Source organism: Eleginops maclovinus, chromosome 10, assembly GCF_036324505.1.
Source record: "Eleginops maclovinus isolate JMC-PN-2008 ecotype Puerto Natales chromosome 10, JC_Emac_rtc_rv5, whole genome shotgun sequence".
NCBI lineage: Eukaryota > Metazoa > Chordata > Actinopteri > Perciformes > Eleginopidae > Eleginops > Eleginops maclovinus.
In genome coordinates this window covers 16,099,044-16,123,294 of record NC_086358.1, presented here as the reverse complement: position 1 = coordinate 16,123,294, position 24,251 = coordinate 16,099,044, and the positions used below count along the sequence as shown (strand labels likewise).

The following is a 24,251-nucleotide window of genomic DNA, read 5'->3' as shown; positions in this document are numbered from 1 at the left end:
CTAACATCAGTCATATTTTGCTTTGACCAGGAACAAAATAATATGTAGACGTGATAAAAGCTACTTGTCCACTCCCCGTGGTAGATTGTTTGACTGGAGAGAGAGGTGCCCCATTTGTTTTTCTTTACTTGACATGTGTGTTTCTCTCAGACCCGAGTTTTACTACAAGCTTAAACTGGGTTAATGTTTACAGACCTGTGAAGCTCTGGAAGAAAGGACAGACACATTAGATCAGTCACGTTCAATGATGCAATTTTTATTATTATAACTACTGATGAATTTAACCCAGATGCAATATTTAAGTGTCCATCAGTGTTTATGCAGGACAGGGAGGAAAACATGCTGACCTCTTCTTTCAGTCAATTACCAGATCTCAAAATATAAAGTTGTAATACCACTAAGATTATTAATTCAGTGAAATATATCTTAATTGCAATTTTTTGTTTTGAGTATTCTGCATCATGTTACTTACTATAATTGTACTCCAATACGGTTCAGTCATATGTACAGTAATGAACTTATTGTTTTGGTCTCACTCAGTACATTTGAAGAAGAATGTGGCTCTATGAAGATGTAGTTTTAAACAACATAGATTAATTTAAACATTTCCACTACAGGAAAGGGAGGAACCAACAGGGCCTCTTTAAGTAACAATTGGAACGCAGTTACATATTTCTACAGTCTTACCTACTATTTTACTTTAAGTAAATGTACTTATTCCACCACTAGTAGTTGCCACCCAAAATGTCATTCGTCATGAAGGTATTTGGAGTGGAGCAAAGTGTTGATACAACTGAAAAAATAAAACACTTAAGCACAAACAGTTGGATCAAATCATGTTTATTAATGTGTTCAGGAAATCCCCACAGAAACAGTTTACAGGGGAACGTACAGATTTACAATCAGTCTCGACAGAAGTGCCAGCTTAACCCCCGCGGTGCGACACTGAGAACGCCTGCTGAATCTCACGGCCAGATAACTGCACACCCATTGCCCTTTAACAGGTCTACCACCAAGTCCTTCAGCTCACTGGCGAGCCTCTCGTTGAGTATGTTGTTTTTTTTCAGTCATGAATATGCTGCAGCGCTATAATGTGTAGTAGCCTGTCAAAAGCTCATTCATTAAACTAGGTTTCCTCTCTTTACGTCTGAACCATTCACAGTTAAAGAGCCTTCATATTTGGTGCCAATCCTTCATCCCAAGATTTTACAACTGCCAACCGTTGGTGAGAAAAAAAAAACCCTCTTCAGGCCCTCAAGGATACACTACTTTCATATACAGGATTTGTCATACTGCTCAAATGCATTTGGTTCAGCAGTCAAAGAACAAATAGAAATGCTAAAACTAGTCACAAAAAAAACCACATGTAACATCTCAAAGGAATAACATGTGAAGCGTGTGAATGTCTCAGTCAACCGGCTGAAGTTTGTGAAATGCCCAACGCCTTGATTTTGACCTACATGAAGTAGAAACACTGTCAGAATGATACATTGTACTGAAAGTCATCTTCAAAATCCAATTACATCCAGGAATCAACTGCTAGCTACCCGATAAATTTGACGATACTTGCATAAATTTGAAATCTTTATTTTAAGGTACATTTTAAATTTGTTAAAATCGTTGGCTTGCTTTGTGCTTCACGGTCTCACTCGGTAGGGGGAAGAAAGGTAGTGTTCATTGGAGAACCATTGCTAAGAATAATCTGTAATATTCCAATATAATAATAATAATAATAATAATAATAATAAAACAAAAAACAGCATGATTTTCAAATGACACCAGAATGATCGAGGATGGGCGTGTTTTTTTCTTCTATTTTTAGACTTGCTTCGACCTGATACAGGTTAAGATGCAATTTACTGAATCTCTTACTGGTGGGTTTGAGGTTTCAAAATCAAAGAGGTTAAAATGAACATTTAGCATTCAGTCTACATTAGGTGAACATTTCTAGTTAACATAGATATATACTACAGGGGGAGGGGGGAGGAGAGCTTGCACCCTTGCTCTTTCTTTGCCGTATGAAAACCATGCTTCCTCTGGAGAGTAAGGGTGGGGAGAAGGGGGCCGTGCAAGACTTGGAGTGGGGGTAGGCTGAGTGGGGCAGAGGCTGAGTTTGGTGGATGGAGAAAGGGGGCTTGAAAACCAGACTGCTGATTCCACAGGAGGTGTGTAAAAGGCACGCCAGGGTTACTCCCAATCCCAGCCAACATACACAGAGACGCCTTCACACCCACGCACACACACGCGCACTCACTCGCTGAACACACAAGGTACACACACACGCACGCCCACACACAAGCAGCACAGGCTAGAGCCCCAAGAGTACTGACGAGGGCAGGAAAGCGGGGAGGGAGGGAATGAAGGAAGTTCTTGAAAGAAAGAGCTGAGGTTTGAAGAGTGGGTTAGATGGGAGCGAAGGGGGGCCTGGATCCGGTGCTGCCGCTGTGTTGAAACAGAAAAATAAACAACAAACAAAAAAATCAAAACTGGTGGAATGGATCATTTCTGGTTCTTCAGCTGGTTGGAGAGCCAGTCCAGGCCCTCGTACAGGCCGTCCCCGCTGGTGGCGCAGGTGGCCTGGATGTACCAGCTGCGCTGACGCAGGGCATGCAGGCCCAGCTTGTCTGTGATCTCTGCGGCGTTCATAGCGTTAGGGAGATCCTGGGAGGAGGAGAAACGGACTGTCATTACACAGGGTACAAAAGAAGATACCTCCAAAAGTAAAAGGCTAGAAACAACGCTTTTACAGAGCAAAATTCAAGCATCTTTGGCATTTAGGGTACCTACACAAACAGTATTAATATTGAAATTAAAACGGCAGAGGTTAAACATTTGTAAATCTTTTAAGAATTAGTAAGAACCTCTGCTTTCAGACAATTTCAGACCCTCAATCTCAGGTTAATAGTGAAATATAGAAGATACTCCAAGAAACAAAAACGTGAGCACACCTGTTTGTTTGCAAAAACGAGCAGCACAGCGTCTCTGAGCTCGTCCTCAGCGAGCATTCTGGACAACTCCTCCCTCGCCTCGTTCACTCTCTCCCTGTCATTGCTGTCCACCACAAAGATAAGCCCTGCAAGCAAAAATAAAAATCAACCGTTAAGACCAGTACAAACGTATGCATATAAAAAGTTGCAATGCCATTATTTATCTTCTGGATCTAAGGCATCTTCTTCTCACAGTTCGAAATCCTGTGACTTTGTTCATTTGATAATGCATTTGGTACAAATTGTTCCCGCTGCTTCACAAGTCCGTTTGTCCCAAAAAAGCCTTTAAAACTAATAACATTGTAAGAGTTGAGTGCATTTCCAAACGGTGTGGCTCAAACACGATGCTTATACAGGTATCAAGTTGCCTGCATTGTAGTGAAGAGTAGGGGAAAAAAATAAATCATCTCAAAATGTATCACGTAACAGCAAGTCTGTTGAGTGTGACCATTTTATCAAACAGAAAACATGAATCATTGGATCTGACAACTTCAGACTTACGCCTACAAGTATTGTGAATGCAGCATTTAAAAAAACAGAGCTTATAATTTTACATTTAAGGAGACTGATAGTATCAAATCAAACAAGTCAATATTGTAATTTAAGACACAGGAGACAATTTCTTTTAAAAGTGAAATTCATAGTTTAAGATTAATTAAACACTTGAAGAAAAATCCATATATCTTTGCAGCTCTGAAGCAATTAAGGACCATGGAAGTGTTGTTTACACGCTCTCCCTGATTTATGAGGCAACATGTTTGCTTAATATTTTGTCATCTTGTAGATTACTAAAAGCAAACAAGTTATTAATATAGACGCAGTCATCACTTAGGCAACACTAGCCATCTGAACGCAGCAGCACTTTATTAAATGGCAGACCCTGTGCTGTGCTCAAGATATCACTCAACAAAAGAATCAATAGTCCCTTAATGCAAGAGGTTAAACACCAAGGAGTTTCTCACTTCGGGTTTAGAAAAACTGTGATATTGTTTGAAGGTATCCCGTAACAGCTAGAAGGTCAGAAACTATAAAGGTTCCTTTTCTTATCATCTTAACCATACTTTGTTGGGAGAGACTTATTTGGGCATCTCCATGCTGGAAAATCCTGAAGGCTGTCAATGAGCCTGTGTAATTATGCTGAAAGAAGCATTAAGCATCTTTTTGTGCTCGAGAAAACACTCAAATATTCAGCGGTAAGGAAAGCAGTTTTTTGATTATACTTTGGGACTTCTTTTGATTAATGATGCTGTATTTAATTGTCATTACAACCGGGATTCACATGTTCAATTTCACACTCTGATGCTCAGCATGTGGATGGTGATGTGTGTTGCAGCTGGATGTTTGTGTGGTGCATTCAAGGAAAATGGGGAAAAGCTAAAGCAGTACCAAGTGCTGAAATCAAAAAAATATTTCGGAAAGAAACCACTTGTTTTAAGACTATAACAAACTACCAGTCCAGTTGAGAATGTACACGCATGTTGCATCAGTAGGAGACACTTGGCAGTATTACCATAGTTTCTTCGCATTTTCTGATTAATTCAATTCCAGGAAATAGATAAGCCCTTTGTGATTGGACAATAGTGTCTGAATCACTGGTTGAATAATAGTAAGATCATCTTTTTTATGCACCAATGAGGCCACCTATGGGCAGTTATGTTCCCTGACAGTACTGCATGCTAATATAAAGTCCCCCTCACCTTGAGTGTTCTGGAAGTAGTGGCGCCACAGCGGCCTGATTTTGTCCTGACCGCCCACATCCCACACTGTGAAGCTGATGTTCTTGTATTCTACAGTTTCAACATTAAAACCTGGACAGAAAAAGAGAAACATGGATGAGTCACAGGTAAATATCAAAAAATGTGTCTACATGTCTACCATGTCTGATATTAAACAGCTCCAATCTAATGCAATTAGTTCAAGTTTGGAAGACTGGCATCAAATGTCTTCGAAGTGTTTTTATTAGATAGTTCGTGATTATTGTAGGTTTTACTGTATTTCATTTGCTAAAAGTTCTAGAAAAAAACATTTTGTTAAATGTAAAAAAAATTGGGGGAAAAGTGAAGTGATGGTATCAGTCCACAAATTGTATTGACATAAGTATCAAAAATATAAAAGATATATCCAGAACTATACAACACAAAATTTGAAAAAATACATTTCATTGTGAGCAAAATGGATTAATACTATTAAAGATATCCATACCAATGGTAGGAATGGTGGTGACTATCTCTCCAAGCTTCAGTTTATAAAGGATGGTTGTCTTTCCAGCAGCATCGAGCCCAACCATAAGAATCCTCATTTCTTTTTTGCCAAACAGGCCTTTGAATAAGCTTGCGAATACATTCCCCATGGTGACGAAGCTGTCAAAGTAGAGAAGGAAACAGGGTTAGGAGAAAAACATTTGCAGTGTAATATACACCAAGAGGAAAGGAGGAAACAAAACGGTTCCAACAAGATCAGTGAAACTGTATACTGGTGGTAAACATAATATATTATTGTTGATTGACAGTTTACAATTTCAAACATTTGTTTGTTTTTTAAATGATTAAAATCCAGCAATAATTCCCCAATTAGCCATTCTGCATGATGAACACGTTTCTGTTTGGTACATAAAGTATATCTTCAGTCCAGTGCTTTGAGTTTTTCCTTTATATTTTGAATGGACGTTTTTATCTGCTTGTAACTGAGGAATTTTACCCTTTGGTTCAGTCACCTTTTCTATTAAAATAACCGCTTCCAGCACTGCAGATCGATGACAGCAATAATATATTTGGCAAAGTAAAAAGGTCAATTGTCGCCGACCCCAAAGGTGGCAAAATAAATATAACACGGTGGTAACTAAAATGACATGTTTGCTTAAGCTAATGGTTAAACGTTAATGTACGGTTAACGTTAGCAGCCAGCTCACACCGTCAACATCAAACATTATTTGACGTTTCCCTGAATTATTTTCACGACGTCGCGTGATTTGTACAGCAATCTTGATAATTATACGATAAAAAAAACACAGCCAAAGCAGCTAGATTGTTATCCCGGATAAACTGAATGGCTAGCTGATCACCAGATAAGAAAGGCCTGTTCCAGCTGGCCAACTCTATCCCTCCCTATGTGCACTAGCAGCAGGGATAATGTTACTGTATGTGAAAGCCGTCACAAGACACTAGCTGGCTAACAACACCTTGACTAAAGGCCTACGATCCAACTACGTGTATGTCAATGCAGATCAAATGTGCAAGTTAAGAAGTTAGGAATCTTTAAATATTATAGATATGTTGATAACCGAAAACGGGTAGCATAATCTTTAATTGTAAAACTCGAAGCAGATGACCGTTATCTTAACTAAGGGCGGATGCTTCAGCTTGTTAGCTTGCTAGAGTACGTTAGCTTGGTGCTAGCGGGAGCGACACAATTTTGCGGACGTGAACAGTCGAAAGAGCTCCGCCGTTTAGATAATTGGGTGACGTTTACTGGTATATTTAACCTCGACATATTTTGTAAAATTGGCCAGCGACATTTAGGTCAAGTGTTTTGTTAAACTGACAGTGACAGCTCTTTGATCCGTCTGTTACTGTTACAGGAACTGCCTTTAGCGAAAAGGCTAACGTTAGCTGCAGTTAGCTAAATGCCGCGTCACAGTAAAGACAGAAAATCGTGACGTCGGGTTTAACGCGGGAGAAAAATAGCCTTTCACACAGAGAAACGTTAAGTTCACACAATGTATCATTTAAGGGCACACAAACAGCGCATTAGTGTGGGTTATTACCTTTAGAAATACAGCTTCTCGATCTTTCCGTTATCTTCACTGTTACTTCAAAATGGCGTCTTGCGCAACCAGGGAGACACCGGCGTACAGGCACTTCCCAGTATAAAACCTGCTCCAATCACAGTGCAAATGGTGTAACTAATAACCCTCCCTCTGTTGTCCTGCTGGCCAATCACAGCGTCGACAGATCCATGTCTGCACATTGCACAAAATGTCGAGGAAGTGAACCGCACACAAGTTTATTCAAGTTTCAGACAAAGTGAATAACAAAGATAAGGATTCATTTTATTGTCCCACATTGTAGGACATTTGGTATGGGTTTCAACCCATGCTACATCCATAAAACACATTCCACATTGGCATTCATGCAGCTACAGGAAACAATAAATGTATTCAGGAATATAATGATAAAACATACGCTGATGCTTAAAAGGTTAAATCCTTTAAAATGTGCTGCTTATAGATCATTGTCAATCATCGTAAGTAACAATGACCTACTGTATGTTGGTTTCGGAATACATCCTTATTACCTTTTTCCAAGGATGTTTTCATTAATCTTGGTGAAATGGAGTAGCAGGAAAAAGTTATTACACAATTAACATTTCAATACTTACAGAGTGCCCTTTGTTTTTCTGATAGTCAACAAAATTACAGAAGCACAATTTTGGCCAGATTTTTTAAAAATTTGGTGGGAGGGTGTAGCATGGTCCAATAAATAACCCATTACATTTTTGATTTTGTCCAAAGGGCAGATACTAAGCATTATTTTAACTTCCATTAATGCTGGTATTGTTTTCACCTTTTGAGTCTGTGTACATGTCCTGGATATTGTTTTTGTCACACAAATAGCATTGTAAGCATGCAAGAGACCGACACAAGCTTTACACCTATGGTTTCAAGGTTTCAAGGTTTCAAGGTTTTATTGGTCATATGCACAGCATATACAACGTATGTGTTGGCAATGAAAATCTTATGTCCCAGAAACCTATGTAGGTATGTCAAAGTCCAAGTCCACTTTATTGTCAAAATTTCCACATGTGTTATACATACAGAAAACTGAAATACCGTTTCTTGCAGTCCCACAGTGTGAATATAAACATGGACATATAACATAAAAAGATAAGGGCCTAGAAAAAAAGGGGGAGTAAGGGCCGAGATAAAGGGGTATACAAAAAACTAAGTATGTATATATATATATCAATATGTAGTTTAAATCAGGTCAAGTTTTAATATAAGAGTTAACCAAGGAAGAAAAGGGGCTGTTGGCCCCCACTTTACCAACCCTGGTCTGAATTGCCTACACACAAACAACATACACTAAACCCAAGGTAACCAAACCAAGCTGTATTGACATATCTAGATAAAGCTGTGCAGGCTTGATAAACTTTTGATTAACACCATTAACTTGTTGTATTTTCAAAAGAGACCCTCAACATGCATGTTCATCAAGCCATCAACAAAACTGACTGACTCACTTGATTCTGTCTGGCTTTTCTTGCATTTGTTCAAAAATCCAGCTTGTCAAAATGGTATTCTGGATCATTTCTTATAGACTAAAGATCATGGCTTGGGCCTGGACACTTAGTTCAATAATACAAAAGACAATGGTGTGTTTCCAACTGTGGCAAGAGACTGTGTTTGCCTCTTTCCTGTTTCAACATGACAATGTATCCCAGCACAGAGCCAGCTCCATGAAGACATTTCCAAGTTTTTTTCCAGTTTGAAAGAACTTGACTGGCCTGCTTCTGACACCTTAATGAACTTTTTAAATTACAATTACATTTTCTTATCCCCTCTCTGACCATTGAAAACCATGTATCTCAATATGTGTTTTTTTATATGATTATGATAACCTGAACAATGAAATGTTTCTTTATGTCTGTTCGGTCATCTGGAAAATGCATCGGCAAAAAGCTGAAAACAGGGTCGTTTTTCTGAGCTTCTGAAAGGTTTACTCAGGACAGGGATAAATATATAATGATCTTCTGGAATGTAATGGGGTTTTTTTACATTTAACTCGCCAAACAATTAAAATGAGCACAACCCTTTTAACACAACTATTAAAATACACACTAACACTTATAAAGCAGTAATATTAATCCAAAAATATAATATATAAGTCTAAAACACTGACAGGGAAAATTTTACTGCACAATCAATACTTCTTTACCTTGAATTTGAAGATGTTTACACTGTTGGGAGTTAGTACTTTTACATCAACTACATCATCCCAGAGAACAGGATCCTTCAGTTTCTTTTACTCAGGTTTATTTCCCTCTTGCCTGATGTTGTTTTTTCCCCTTATCCAAATCTAGTGTCGAAGTACAGACTTACCTAAGTATTTTTTTGTAATTTAGAGAGTTTAATACAACTGATTTTACTTAAATGTGAAATTCTTTTTTTACGTGCTTAATGTACTTTCCCCTCCGTGGTTTAAGCTGAAGTTTAAAGGCAAAATCCATTTTCTATTAACTTTTGTGTTGACATTTGTAATTTCTGAGCTACTGGACACCTGCTGAATGTCAACAAAGAGCCCTTTCTATTCTAACCAGGTGGCCTCAAGTCCCTGAGCACTGTTAGATTATTCAGGCCAGAAGGAATAAGCATTCTTATCCTCACATGAAGTATCATGTTGAAGAGCTAAATGCTATTTATCATGTTGTGGCTAAAAAGAAGGAAGAGTAACACTTTTCAGTAAAGCCATTCAAAAGGCGGTAGGCCATGTTTAAATATTTACTATAGGAGGAGCTGCTTCAGCGACCCTGTTAGCTTCACATTCCTCAAACATCATACCTAATTTGAAAAGAACATCCAAAATTTTAACAAATATTGGCCAAATACTCCACGACAAAACATTTAGTAAAACTAAAATCAAACTTTTATTTGGTTTTTAATGCAATTTCATAACAAAAAATCTTAATCTAGTCTTACAAAATAAAGAAATCGGCCATAAAATATCCACCAAAATGTTTTAATTGTCACATAAAGAAAAATACCACCCCGTCTCCTAAAAGGGAAAAAAAGTCCCATACTTGTAATTAATCCTATTTTCTGTAGTTGACATTGGGAGGAAAAGTCATTAACATCTTGAGGCTGAGTCATGTGATCTGATCACGTGTGAAACTTTCGTTTACATGTGATGAAGTCAGATGAGCGTTCTTTATTTTATTAGTGTTGTAAATGTTCTATAGGCTACAGCTCCGGTCTAAGTCTATGGTAGCCTGAGAGACCTTACAGCAGCAGTGTGTGTTGAGTGTATCTCTTCTGCTCTCCTGCATGAGGACTGAACCTGCATGGGCCACACTATGAATGAAAGGGACAATAATTGTAAAACAAGCAGAAGAGACAAGCTTTTTTGCCGCTGATGTCATGTTTTATTAATATATAAAGTGTCAGTAAACTTCAAGGATTAATGTCTTGCGAGCTAATATTGTAATATGTTTTAAGCACCTTTACTCAGACTAAACGGCAGTTAAAAAGCACCAAGAAACATGACACTGGTTTCCAGATCACAGATGAAACATAAAGTATACTAAAACATTGATCTCTTTTGCCTGCAAATAAAGGTAAAGCAATTCAAGAATATAAAAAACAACATCTTTATAAATAGAAAATCCTCTTTAAAGACTCATCTTGTTGATGAGATTAATATAATTCCTCACGCACAGGCTATTTCATCCAGGGAATTCAGTCATAACAGTAGCACATCTTTAGTACGCATGTTTACGTCCTGACATCTTTAGATCAATGTATTCATAAAGAAGTGCAAATGACAACACAAAAATAACTAAAGTATCATTCTCGAAGTTCCAGCTTCCCGTCTCTGACCCTCCACCTCCAGCGCTGACATCTGTCAGGAGCAGGAACGCAGCGCAGCCACAGACAGGACTCTCTGATCTCTTGCTCAAAGGACACTGTCTTCCTGTCCAAGGTCTCCAGTGTGAAGGCTTTCCCTGAGATCTGTTAATGATAGATGAGATTGTTCATGTGGATTTCAGTTGGGTGGGTATCAAACTTCAACTGGCTACTAAAATTGGCCTATCACTTACAGTAATGGTTTCAGCCAACATTTAACATCTGAGAAATGTGGCTTTTTTCTTTAATGTGGTTCAAATAAAATGTTAATACAACTACAATTTTGAGGTTCTTATGCTCCAAGTACACTATATTTAAATGGGAAATATTGTCTTTTTTTAGTCCTCTTACCTGGTCGCTTATTCCTATAGCAACATGTCCCACTTTGACCTGCCGACGCTCACGGATCCGCAGACACTCGCCCATGATGTTCTCGATCCAGATGTCAACACCTGGAGAGACAGAGAAGAGAATATCAATGAAAAAATATCAAAAAATCACCCAGCATTAAAACTAGATTACAAGAGCCCGGGGATCTTACCCTCGAAGCAGCAGGAGGAGGGCTGACTGGCTGAGGCCAACCACTCCAAATGTCCGTCTGTCTGACTGTTGCAGGAGGAAAACACTCCAGAGCTCAGATCATCAGACGAATGGTCAGAGTCCTTAAACACAAAGGAAACATTTGTTTTTTAGGAGCAACCCCACCTGCACATACACATCTGTGTGCCTACACCTAAAGACACATACCTTTTCTGAGGCATCCATCGGCGAGGTGTCCGAGCAGCTGAAACAGGAAGGAGGGTCATCTCGGGGTTCAGGGGATGGGGTCTGGATTGTTGTGCCGATAGCTACATCTAGTGATAGATAACAAATCAGCAGTCTCTGTTAGCAGCATACCTTCCTTCCAACTAAAGGGACAACAGCAGTGTTTTTTTCTCAGATTCAAGTGCTTTCACCAGAAATCCGGATACTAATCAATTACTTAAATATTGTCCAAATTAAATCTTAGAAAGTCTGGCTCAGTAACTCAAGGTGGTGTTTGTTTATAAAATTGTTTGGATGGGCAATTCTTCTGTGTAACTCCTTAAAAAAAAAACTCAACTTAAATGAGCTTTCACACCTGATGTAACTTAAAGAATGGCTTGAACATTTGGACTGGAGTAACACATACATCAACAGAATACGCATTCAGCATTAATATGGCATTCGACTACTGTATTGCAAAAGTACTCACAAAGCACTCCTATAAGTTGGTTTTAAAAAAGGGCTAAAATCAAAGCAGCAAAACCAAAGATTTCATTCTTTCATACAAGCATAATATTTCCTTATGTAAACCTTGTGCCTGCATTCCCCCACAACGCAATTTCATCACACTAGGAGCAGCTAATGTAGCTTGGAGCCTCTTAGCCTGCAGCAGGTATGAGCAGCAGGCAACAAAGACCTGAGCTTGCTAATAGCATACCTCCGGAATTTTTGCATTTGCAATCTTGTCAGACCCAACCAACGACTCATGTGACATCACTTGAGGTGATTTTTTAATGCTTCAGACAACTCTCTCTGGCGCCGCTGAGGTTTTATATAACATTTTTCTGATGATTCAATTTGGTAAACTTCCTCCTTAAGACAACCTGGGAAAAAAACCTCCTGTTCATTTAAATATGCAACACAGAGGAAAATCTCTGTAATCACTGTGAGATGCAGTATTCTAGCGTGTATTACCTCTCTTAGGCTGTCCTCATGACACAGAGGTTTTCTGACTCACCGTCTCGGAGGTATTCCAGCTCTGGCTCTGATCCCCATGAATTGTCATTTGTCTGTTGGCCTTTTTGCAGCACAGGGAAAATATCCCGAAGAGCACGGAGATACTCTGACTTGGAAGATTCCCACTCTTCCTCTTCCTCCTCTTCCTCCTCTTCATCTCCTTCCTCTTCCCAATCCCCCTCATAGTCCCTGTCACTTCTCAGCCACTTCTCCTGAACACATTCCTCCTCTGCCATGTATATATCAACCTCTGAGTCAGAACAGCTGTCCCAGTCTCTTCCATCTGTGGTGTAATCGTCCTGGAGTGATTTTGGCCGGGATTCCCACTCCTTAATTAAGAAATCTGTGTCCGCTTCAGAGTCTTGATCAGACACACCATCTCTTGAGTCATTGCTGTCCTCGTCCACTGCTGTAGTCCTCCAGGGGCTCACCCAATACATAGTATCTGATGCTTTAGTTGGGTTGACATCAGGTGACAAGGAGCAGGGAGTGTCTTCATTCTGGCTCTTGCTATGATGCAGCTTCTCACAGGCATTTTTGACGGACCAGGGACTCAAACCCCCAACTGCTGAACACATTAAGAGTGGTCAGTGACACAGATCATGTCACAACAATAATAAGATACTGGAGAAGATCGATTTGTAGGGTTGACACATTGTTTTCCTACTTAATAAATAAACAAATCTGAGTTTTTTGACAATCCTGTCAAAAAAACTAGGTCTGAGGTGCCTCAAGGCTCAATCCTGGGTCCTATTTAATTGTCCTAAACTTGCTCCTTCCTGGGGATATTATTCTCTGCCATGGCCTTCCCTTCATTTTAATGCTGATGGGGCCCATCTATACTTGTTAAATAAATCCTGCAGACCTTTATATGTAACATATTTTTGACCGTGTATTTAAAAGATTCTAAATTGAGAGACATTTTAATCACCATGTGTTTGTCCTTTTATTTTTTGTTCTTTTATTGGTGCCTTTTTATCTTTATTTCTTATAATGTACTTCTAACTTTTAAAACATTGCATAGCCAGATACCTTAGCTACTTCACTGAGCTATAACATAGCCTTCACTGACTCAAATAAGCTTTGTTTTATCAAAATCTTTGTGTTTTTATTGTTGCCATGTTTTGTTTGTACTAAACTGTTTCGCAAACTGTTTTGTAATCTGGTTTTATGTTGTTGAGTCCTTTGTATTGTTTTGATAATGTAGAGAACTTAATCTTTGATAAAAAATCAGTTCAATAGACTAAGTTTCATTTTATAAAATATAACAATGATTCTGAAATATGTATCACATTGACCTGCTCTGAGGGCCTTGGTGGTTTTCCTCCTGAGCTCTTTTGCAGATGCTCGTCTGTCGGGGTCTTTCTGGAGTCCAGCTCTGAACACTTTGGCTGTAAAGTTGTTGCAGTTGGACGGCACCTCCCATAGAGGCGGTGGCTCATTGACAATCTGACAAACACACAGCAAGAAATCTTCACGCATGTGTTTTTGCTTGAGAATGTAAACCTCACCCTTTCAAATGAATAAAAAATAAGACTCTGACCTGCAGACACAGAGGATGGGAGTAGTAGCGTATCCAAGGGTGGCATCCGTTGAGCATGTGCAGCAGCATACAACAACTGCTCCACACGTCAGCCTTGGCACACAGTTGATCCCCTTGGGCCACCTCGGGGGCCATGTGGGTCTCTGTGCCGGGGAATGCTGCTCCTACATCCACAAACAATACATTCATTTTTATCTCTCCCTATTTTATCTCTTAATGACCTCATCTTCAGGATTGTGCTGCTGTTTTTTATACATTTTGGCCTACTTTTTTCTTAGGCTGTAGGCAGGCAGCATTATTTAATGTTATTTTTGTTTTCTGTGTTTACAAATTCTACAGAAGCCCTGGGAGGCAAGTGGGAAAAAAAAGTTTTGGTGATCCAAGTCTGATCTACAGTAAATTGATCTGAACAGGAAAAAAGGGTACCTTTTCTTTTTCTTTCTTTCAATTTTGTTTATAGTTTTTGTGTTATTCAGAACAATTTGTAAGCATTTGTAGGCAGTGAAACAGATTATTGCTAAATACATTCAGTTATTTTGGTGCTACAGCCAGTCTCACTTAGTCTAGTATGAACAGAAGCTCATGGGGGCTAAAGTTGATTTACAATTTACATTAACATGGGCCTGTTTTCTAACTTTGTGACTTTATACTTGCAGACTTTAAATGCTGAAATAATAATAATAATAACCTTCTGCTTATTTCTTTCAGTCAAAAAGTGAAATTTGATACATTTCCATTCCTAAAGTAAACTATATCCCTAATATATCTAAGTGTAACTTGTTGAACCAAATGCAATAACGTGGTCATGATTAGTTGAATGATATGGTTTTTATAATGTACACAAATTTGCCACAATGTATGCTGACATTTTAAACCTTACTCACCCCTGAATGTGTTGGTGCTCCATCCATTGTCATCCAAAGTCTCTGAGAGACCAAAGTCACAGAGGAATGTGTCTCTGCAGTCTGCAGACAGCAGCACATTGTCAACTGAAATAAAATCAACACACAGGATTTAGTTTGACAGCTTGCTTTCATTTGGTGCTCATAAATAAACAGATGAGTGAGAAATCGGGAGTGATGGGTTCACGGGGGGTCAAAGCTGTGGTGACCAGGGTTGGGAAAAAATGTTTTCCGTTACTATTACTTATTACCTGTTAAAAATGTTAACATTAACCTATGTGTGACATCATTAAAGTGATTAAACCTGGTTACTTTCTGTTATGTTTCGAATACATCAAGCCTTAGTGAAAGGCTGGATCTAAACTAAAGGCCATTTATTCAGGCTAATTGTATTTGAATTACAGGAAATCCTTTGGTTTAACTTTAAAGTTGATGCAACCCAGTAAAAAAACAACTAACATGTCAAATAATAGACTTATATATTTACATCCTCCCTATAATTCTCAGTTTAATTCTTTAATTTCATTCCAACCCTGAGGATGCATATGGCCACAAACCACAGCCACAACAACAAAGAAAAACGTAACATATCTTGCAGTGAGCAGAAAAGTAACATTTTAACTGTTAGCTTCATGCAAGTTATTACAATTAACGTTAGCATTTCTGAAAGTAGTGTTGTACTGCATGCTAACTACATTCTCTGTCAGTGCAATAAAGTTAAGTGCAGTAAGTTCAATTATGTAGCATCCCTTTAACGCATACAATTACATTGAAAGGTAAAACAGTCATGTTAGTAACTCAAGTCAGTGTGATGGCTGTGAGTGACTGCTCTCTGTGAGTGCTTTATAGTCCGGCCCATAGCTTCGGACTGCGATTGACCAGTTGGTGACCACCAACGAGGACCAACAATGAAAGTACTCACGGCAAAGACGTCTAAAAGTTGAGAAAGCTAAAATAAAATGTGTGCATTTAAACTCATTCATAATTACTTTTTTATCCTAATAATGTAATCCCCCTACATCGGGTTACACCCCAATCGTGGTCTGGAGGTAGCGTATAGCGTATGCACCTCCTGTTGAAGATCTGATATGTTGAAACCTGTTGTTGGCTGCAGTGAACGCACAGGGACCTCATTTTGAGCGAGCCCCCTCCTCTTCAATCCTCTCAGTGGGGATTACTGAGGGTTTAGGTGTCAGTCAAGGATTAAGTACCAACACTGGGGATGCCACCTGACAGTAGAACCAGCAGCTACAGGCTTACCGGGCTCCCCCCATCCCTGTGAGTACTGCTGAAAATGTCACATCTACTATCATGGCTATTTCAAGCTAACGCTAAACGCAAAAGGAACCATCAAAATAATGTAGAAAACAGTGATGAAAGATCCGATCATTTAAAAGTAAATATAAAGGTAAAAGCCGAAGTACACATAACAAAAGTAGAGCATCAATTCATCAACTATTTTTTATATTTATTTATAGGCTATTGTCATATACTCTAATGTATTTATTATATAAATCAACCAGCGTTTCTGAAATGGAGACACTAGAACCCCAAAGTGTATTGGTTTTTAATATTTTAATTTGTAAAGTAACATAGAAATAAGTGTAATGGTATAACATTATAATAAGTCCCTTTTTTATCTACTCGAGGAAGTATATAAAATAAAATGCAAATATTCAAGTGTAAGTGAAATGCTTTTTACCACTTAGGGTCAGCAAAACCATTTGTACACAACATCAACATATGTTTACCTACAAAATGTTGATGTGAGCAAACAGTTGCCCGTACAGCAGACATGAAACACCGTTGTCATTCATTTGGAGTCATGTTTCTGGTAACCAAATATGTGTCTGTTTAACTGCTTTTGCTCCTCTCTGTTCAACAGCAAGTCTCTAATTGAGTCAGTCTCCTTTGTTAATGAGTTTTTTGATATAATAAACACTGGTTTAAACCAATCACCAGTAATCACAAACAAAATGCTAAAATGCCACTAAAGAGAAGTCTTGAATTATTTTCTGTGTGTTCGTCACTATGAGTGTCGCCTTTCACATTAAACATTTGACCCATTGCTCACATTCAAATATTGATGAGTGCAGCTTTAACCACAGGACTTAAGTTACCTTCCACCACTGTCATATATAACACAAGCATGACCAATCGTGCAAGTGTTCAAATCACATTTAAGAAAGAGATACTATAGAAAAGTAACAAAAAAAGTATTCTTCATTTCAGTTAGTGTATCATTATATCAATGGACAGTTGGTCCATTGTTCTTCCACCACATTGTTCCATCAATAAATGTTCATGTAAACATTGCTTTATTGTTCAATGCACAGGAGCTTGGTTATATTCTTTTGGTTAGTACTTCATATCTTTTGTTTTTAAAATATGAATCTAATGAGCTGTCAAATAAATGCAATGGAGTAGAAGTTTAAAGTAGCATCAAATGAAAATACTCAAGTAAAATTACAGTGTTTGAGTAAATGTGGTGCATTTCCATACACACTTGCCTGACCTGACATGTCCAAATGCTGTATACACTGGTGCTCCAACCAGACCTACTATATTGTCTAAAACCTAAACATACCTTTGACGTCCAGGTGGAGGACCTTCCTGTGGTGCAGGTGCTCTAGTGCCCCTAGTGTCTGATGAAGGTAGTGCATGGCCAAATCCTCAGGGATGGAGTTCATCTCTTTGAGAAGCTGGGCCAGACATGCTGAAGAAACAAATATCAACTTACAAATAAACAGTAAAGGAATTATGTCATTCATTATGAAGAGGTGGTTAGCTGGCCGGCTCTGTTGTGATTGGTCAACCTTTTAGAGATGTGTCAAAAATGTCAAGTACAATGTGTTTGAGCACTAGCCAATAGAAGTGCGAGTGTTTCATAGTGATGTCATTGTGTTACAGAAGTAAACAAAGGAGTACAATGGAGGCAATAGAATACCTGGCTTCAAGTCCATGAAGAGGACAATGTTTGGCCCGTCCCTCACAGCCCCAAAGAGCTCCACCACACGAGGAGAGTTGAGAGCGCTCCACGTGCTCACCTCCTCCCCGCTGAAGTGACTCAGTGGAATCTAAGATCAGTGGATTACAATGTGCTGAATTGTATTCCAATAAACCTAAAATCATTTCAGTGCTGAGGAGGAGGACATTTTGGGTGATGAATATATGAGTCACACACTTTCTTGGCTTACCCTCTTGGCTGCACACTGGAATCTGGTCCTTTTGTCCCGCACACAAAACACGTCCCCGTATGAGCCGTTTTGAATGTGGTTGAGGACGCAGTACTCCTCTCCCTCCCTGTACTGACAGCTCTCTGGCTGGAGTTGCTGAAGGATACAGAAGTTCAAAAGGACAAAACAGCTGGCACGTTAAAACAATCAGAAAGTCAGATGCAGTTTGGTCACACCCCAATCTGTGATGTCACTGCAGGTGTTTCCTGTCTTAAATTAAAGGACAAATTCTTGCTCTAAAGTGCATTTACAAAAGTACAATACATAAAGCTTCAACCGCAATTTCATCATGCTATTTCAATAACTCACTTGTTTTTCTCGCATTTATCCACAGTGAATGACGAATACAAACATGGAGAAAATAATAAATTCAGTGTACTAAATACAACGTTTAAAGATAGCAACATTTTATCAAAACATCCGTATACAAACTCAGAAAATTCATGCAGTATAGTCTACTAAAGTCAAATGTATCCAGTATTATACTAACTACTTTACAAACACATTTATTAAATAAACTTTTGCATTAAAAATCACACACTTGGGCAAGCGTGAGAGTTTTTATGAACATTTTTTTAAATAGTAAGGTTTATCAAAAAATAAGTTAGCAGTTATATGGCAATGACTAATTTGTACTTATATTGTACTGCAATAGTTATATAAGAGTTTGTAAAAGGATCTTTGATATAGTTTTCTGTCGTCATTTAATTTAATTCATCAAGACTTTTATTTGAATGAGATTCTTTGTTTATCGAGGAGGGCTGTCTGTCTTCTACTGTTGAATTCTCTGATGTCCAACGCTCTGTCTTTTAACCTCATTCTTTCTTTCCCTTTGAACCTCCTTAGCAACGCTCCTTATTGCTTAGCAGTGTTATTGAGTTTTAACAACCTCTGAAGTGTCCAAAAGGACCAACATAATAGAGTATTCAACAAAGCTGTGTAATAATTCACTAAGTATTCCTTCATGTAATTAGACAGTGTGGATGTAATTTTTCTTACATGATGAAATATGAGTCCTTCATTGACAGGTGCGCTGGTCTTCCAGTCGTTGACTGTCTGTTTTATCAAATCTCGAAATAAAGGTGAAACGAAGAGCTTTGGCAGCAGTGTCACTCTGCCTCTGAGGTCGTCCAAAACTGTGTCACTCAAGTCATTAAAACCAAAGGCGCACTGAGGTGTATTCACAGTGTAGTCTGAAACTCCCAGCAGGCTATGCACACCCTCTGTAGAGTCAGAATCCCACTCAGCATGAGCAGAGGAGTTAAAACCGGACACTTGCATCAAGTCAAAGGTTAAATTTGACATTTTGGCTTCTACTTCGAAACTCTCTATGCCATCTTCTGCAGCACAGGATGAGTCTGACTCAAGAGTGTAAACAGATTCAGAGTCTGCTCCTCCCTCAGTGCTGGAGGTGTCGTCTGTATCCGCTGATCTGTAGCACTCCTCTGATAGTATCACACACTCTGATCCTCGGACACACACATCTGCACAGCCCTCAGAGTCTCCAGGGCTGCAGTCAGTGAACTGCGGAGGCGGCGGTATGATCTCAGCGGATGACGACATCATCTCTCTGCTTGCCAATTTCAGCCAATCGATCTCCTGCACCCAGAGGCCCCGGATGATGGGAGGCTCTTCCCCGTCCTCCTGGCTCTGTCTCCTGGTTTTCCTCCGCTGTTTCCTCTGGAGGTGGTGCCGCGGGAGTTTGCCATCAAAGTCCTCGTCCTCCGTGTCAGTCAGCAGGGAAGTGTCTTTGCTGAGAAGCCTGCAAAAGATAGAGGAAAACTGAGATTTAAGAACTGAAGCTGTGCAGTTTCAACATAGACAGCTTAAAGTTTGCATATACATACAGTATATACAGTATGTCATTATAGCTAATATTCCTAATTATATCAATGGCACAACACAAGTCTTCTTTTTTCCCCAAAGTATCTCAATTAGTGGTACAAACATAGTATGCAAAGTAACAAAACATTTGATTTCCAGGGTTGCTACAGATTCAGGTAGATTAGAGTTAAGACTTTTTAAAAGCCAGTCGGAAAGAAATGCAAGAAAAAAGTGTACGTGCAGTTTTTCCACTTTTTGAAACTGCATGGCGTTAATGCAAGAGGCATTTGGATAAAAAAATAATCCTACTTCCCATGTCCTAGCAATACTAAGACTTTTAAAAGATTGATTTCAGACATTTTTAATAAAATGTAAGCCTAGTTATAGTTTAAAAATGTATTTCCTTTGAAGACTATGGTATTAGATCTACCAAAACCTTGGTTCCATATTTTTAAGAAGAACTAAAAAACAAAACAGACCGAACAATAGATGAAGAAAAAAGCTGAATAAAGAGGAATTCAGTATAGTTTGGGAAAAAGTAGGAACTCAGGAAATGTATGAAACATTTCTCAGTCCAATCTGATCTCTTCTATGAAACGAATGCCCAAGATTTGGGAATAAGTAAAGAAAGCCTGCTACTTTCAGTACTCAATATTTATGTTTAGGCTTAACATGATATCATATCTTTAAGTCACCTTGATGTTCTATGTCTCTCCAGCCACAAGTATCAGAATCATGCTGGAGTATTGAGGATTTTTCTAAATCCTACACGTTTTAACTCTTGCAGCTGTTTTGTTAAGTTTGAGACATACTAATGGGGGACTGTATGTTGGGAGGTACCTGTGCTTTTTGAGGAGCTGAGCTCTGGTGTAAGGGCACTGTGTGTTGGAAGGGCTGAACTCCTGGAAGTCTTCTCCTGGGACAGATAAAAGTTAATGTTATAATCGCTGCCGTTTGAAATACACTCTGATAATTATTCCAAAGAGGAAGCATGGATTTTAAAGCAAAAAAAAGCAGTAACACAAGAAGGCTGATACTATGATGCATGATCAATCCCATGCAGCATTCATAGATGCATATTGCAGGACTTACTCTCTGCCTGTGCCACTATGGAGACACAGACGTCCTCCTCGGCCCATTCCGGCCCCTCCTCAGTGACCACATGTTTGGCGGTGCCGTGCTGCATCACTCGGCTCAGATGGGGGGTCATGGCTAGGACCAGCGAATCCTTCACCTCCTCACACCCCTGGCTGCTCTCCTCCTTGCCGAGAAAGGAGATTTCAGATCCTCCGCTCACGATGATGAACGACGTGTTGGAGTTCAACATCCGCGGTATGGCCATTTCTCTGTCGCTGTGCATCTACGCTGTGAGAACTGGAGAGAAGATGAACAGACACATCAGTATATTGCTTTGTGGAAATCACCTACAATCTGGGGACGTTTTAAAGTGTTCAATGTTAGTTTCTTCATCAATACTTTTACCACCCTTTACAATTAATTAAATACAAGACATAGAGTTAGAAAGCATTTTCCACTGTGCAACTTAAGTTTAAACTACTCTTTTAGCCGAATATATACAAAAAAACATCATAAATAGAGCTAAATGCTAACAATAACCTGCTAACATACTCATTGACAATGCTAACATGCTGATTTACAATATACAAAGTCCTGATTTAGCATGTTAGCATGCTAACATTTGCTTATTGGCACTAAACAAAGTGCATCTAAGGCTGATAGAAATGTAGTGTATTAGGTCATAAATCTACGGAAGCAGAGAGCAGTCATGCTTTTTACGTTATATCAAAATCAAAAGGAAACAGAAAGACAAGAGATTGCACCTGATTTCAGCTTCCTGCATCAGGAAGGATTAATAACTAAAGAGTACATTGTTCTCCACATAATGAAACAATCAACTTGAGATACTGACAACTACAATAGTAAACCAGACATTTCCATCATAATTCTCCTTCTTTTCTCAGGCAATACTAACTTTTGATTATTTATGTGATATATTTCAGACCAAAAACGTTTTCGGAGAGCATGTTTAGTTTGCTAAGTAGTGTTTGCAGTCATTTTGCACTATACTTTGGACCGTGTCATTCATCCATGTAATGCTGCTGTGGCAAGCCTATTTCGAATGACGCATCACTCTACCTCCAAGATTCTGCCCAGAAAGTTGTGCCAATTAACTAAGGCGATTTAGTAGATGAGATATTTCACTGGCTATGTGAAGTCATTAGGGTTCATCCTCAGGAGATCATGAATACCTCGCCAAATATTGGACTCTTGACCAAGGGTTTGACCTACCAAGAGTGGCGAAAAGACATGTACAATACCAGCTAGAACAAGCCATCTTCAATTAAGGCAATATAAAGTACTTTATGTACATGTATTTGTCATGGTCACTATGTAAAACTTAAGAACCAGCATCACACCCTGACTGCAGAATGTTTCCGCCCTGGTTGTCAGTACTCTAGATTGTACGTGTCAATTGATAACATTAGATGCTTTTCCACACTAATGGAATAGCAGCAACAGCAAATTTGTAATTGGCACTCCTTTGAATGTGGTGGCATTTGCCGTGGCCGGGCGTGAATGAATAGACACCAGAAGTGATCCTGGCAAGGTGAGTATAAATAGCACGCAGAGATTTGGCACGCAGGAGGGCGGCCGCATGCCTTCCACTGCCGAGACAGCTGTCCAAGTCTCTCTTCCTCAAACACTCGCCATGTTGACAGCGAATACTGGAGGGGATCACAACACACACACTCTACCACACACAGAGACAGTCCTGATGTCCTCAGACACAGAGCCTGAAGGGGGCTGGAGATATTGTATGCTTTATTCTTGTTGTTTTGACCTACAGTTCAAACTAGTCTAAAAAAGTGTTTTAAGTTCTAATTCCTATCATATGCACAACGATTACACAGAAGCAGTCATTAGCGATAATAGTCTCAAGTCTCTTAATTCCCACCAAATATGCCAATGAAATATGTATGAATGAGAAAGACGTTACTGTATATCATGTGGAAAACCAAAATGAAAATCTGAGCAGATTGTTTAAAAATAATTGAGAATAGGTATGATAAAAAGATCACCTGAGTTGTGGAAGTTCACAAAGTAAGTAAAACAGGATAAAATACACTAAGATCAGATAATATAAAATAAAAATAAGCACAAAGATGGACGTACAGACATATAGAACTATACCTCAGCATTTACATGAAGGAACTGCATTGTAAAGAGGAACACAATAATTTAAACGTATTGGTATTAAGTTAAACACAATATACTCATCAAATCTTCCATCACATGCAAAATCATTGATCCCATAACAACGGCAAGCTCTTCCCATTGGTCACTGCTAGCTACACTTCCTGTCTGATACACTGCTTGCCTCCTTTTGTGACCTGAGACTGAAAACACGTCCGATAGAACAAAAGTCAGAGTGGTTTAAAGTTTCCTTCCAGGTGCACATTACCTCAGTCAGTGTCGATCTGTGGCTCCACTTCCTGTCTCAGGTTCAGGTGAGATCCTGGACAGAGAGAAGAAGAAGAAGACGAGGGTTTCCAGACTGTCTGACTCTCTGTTCGTCCTGTGTGGTAATGTCCAAGTGTAACCTACCGGCTTTCTGCCCCCGCAGCCTCTGCTGATTGGTCCACCATGTGTGTGAGTTACAAGCTCTTACACCTCGGACACCCCAGCCACCAGCCCAGCCCCCCAACACACCCAACACCACCCACACATAACAGCCTCTACAAATTACAGATGGTTTCTGCATATCTGTAGTGATACAAATAATAATTGTTGTTAATATTATAATAACAATAAACGTAATAATAATAACAACAACAATAATAATAACAATAATAACAATAGCAATAGCAATAACTCTGTCTCCCCTTTAAAAAAGAAGAGAATAAAATGAAAGCAATTTAAACTCCATGGTATAACCCCAAAACTACCAAACCAATGCAAACTTAATGGAACATGGAGAAAACTTCAAATGAAATATTGTTTTAACAAGCTGTAATGTTAAAACATAGAAAAGTCAGAAACAGCTGTGAAACCTGATATATATTTAGACTGTTTTTTCCCATCAACCTTCAACTCACCCCAATTATTTTTCTTCTCCTAAGTCTCTTAGATCCCATACCAATTAGCCTGATTATATCAGTTTTACCCTTAGTTAACACTTATTTATTAGATAAGATCAATCCGTCTTTATTATCAGTCAATGTACCCTGATCTTTTAAAGTAGCTTTTGTTAAAAATCCAAGTCGAGATCCAGAGGGTAAAGAAAACTAGACTGATATGAAACCTTCCCTTTTTCTATAATATATTTAAGAAAGCAATCACAAAACAATGGTATGATTT

The 24,251-nt window shown here is 38.9% G+C and overlaps 2 protein-coding genes across 4 annotated transcripts; both read right to left on the bottom strand.

The window, feature by feature from the left end:
* Positions 1-824: 824 nt before the first annotated feature.
* arf2b (ADP-ribosylation factor 2b) lies at positions 825-6,889 on the bottom strand. Its single transcript, XM_063892853.1, has 5 exons — positions 6,751-6,889; positions 5,190-5,347; positions 4,685-4,795; positions 2,949-3,073; positions 825-2,661 (listed from the first exon to the last, which is right to left on the bottom strand). Exons 2-5 carry the CDS (start codon positions 5,335-5,337, stop codon positions 2,500-2,502), a joined length of 546 nt encoding a protein of 181 aa, XP_063748923.1. The 5' UTR covers positions 5,338-5,347; positions 6,751-6,889; the 3' UTR covers positions 825-2,499.
* Positions 6,890-9,679: 2,790 nt separating this feature from the next.
* Positions 9,680-23,501, bottom strand: LOC134870938 (uncharacterized). Of its 3 annotated transcripts, XM_063893472.1 has the most exons (15): positions 23,356-23,501; positions 20,964-21,245; positions 20,712-20,787; positions 19,047-19,809; positions 18,009-18,143; positions 17,759-17,888; positions 17,399-17,527; positions 14,794-14,898; positions 13,910-14,073; positions 13,665-13,815; positions 12,368-12,931; positions 11,353-11,459; positions 11,147-11,267; positions 10,957-11,057; positions 9,680-10,710 (listed from the first exon to the last, which is right to left on the bottom strand). In XM_063893472.1, exons 2-15 carry the CDS (start codon positions 21,229-21,231, stop codon positions 10,546-10,548), a joined length of 2,979 nt encoding a protein of 992 aa, XP_063749542.1. In that variant the 5' UTR covers positions 21,232-21,245; positions 23,356-23,501; the 3' UTR covers positions 9,680-10,545. The 3 variants fall into 3 exon arrangements, 2 of the variants coding, with proteins under 2 accessions (XP_063749542.1, XP_063749543.1); XM_063893473.1 differs by lacking the exons at positions 13,665-13,815; positions 13,910-14,073; XR_010166618.1 differs by lacking the exons at positions 9,680-10,710; positions 10,957-11,057 and having other exon boundaries at positions 12,325-12,931.
* Positions 23,502-24,251: the final 750 nt, after the last annotated feature.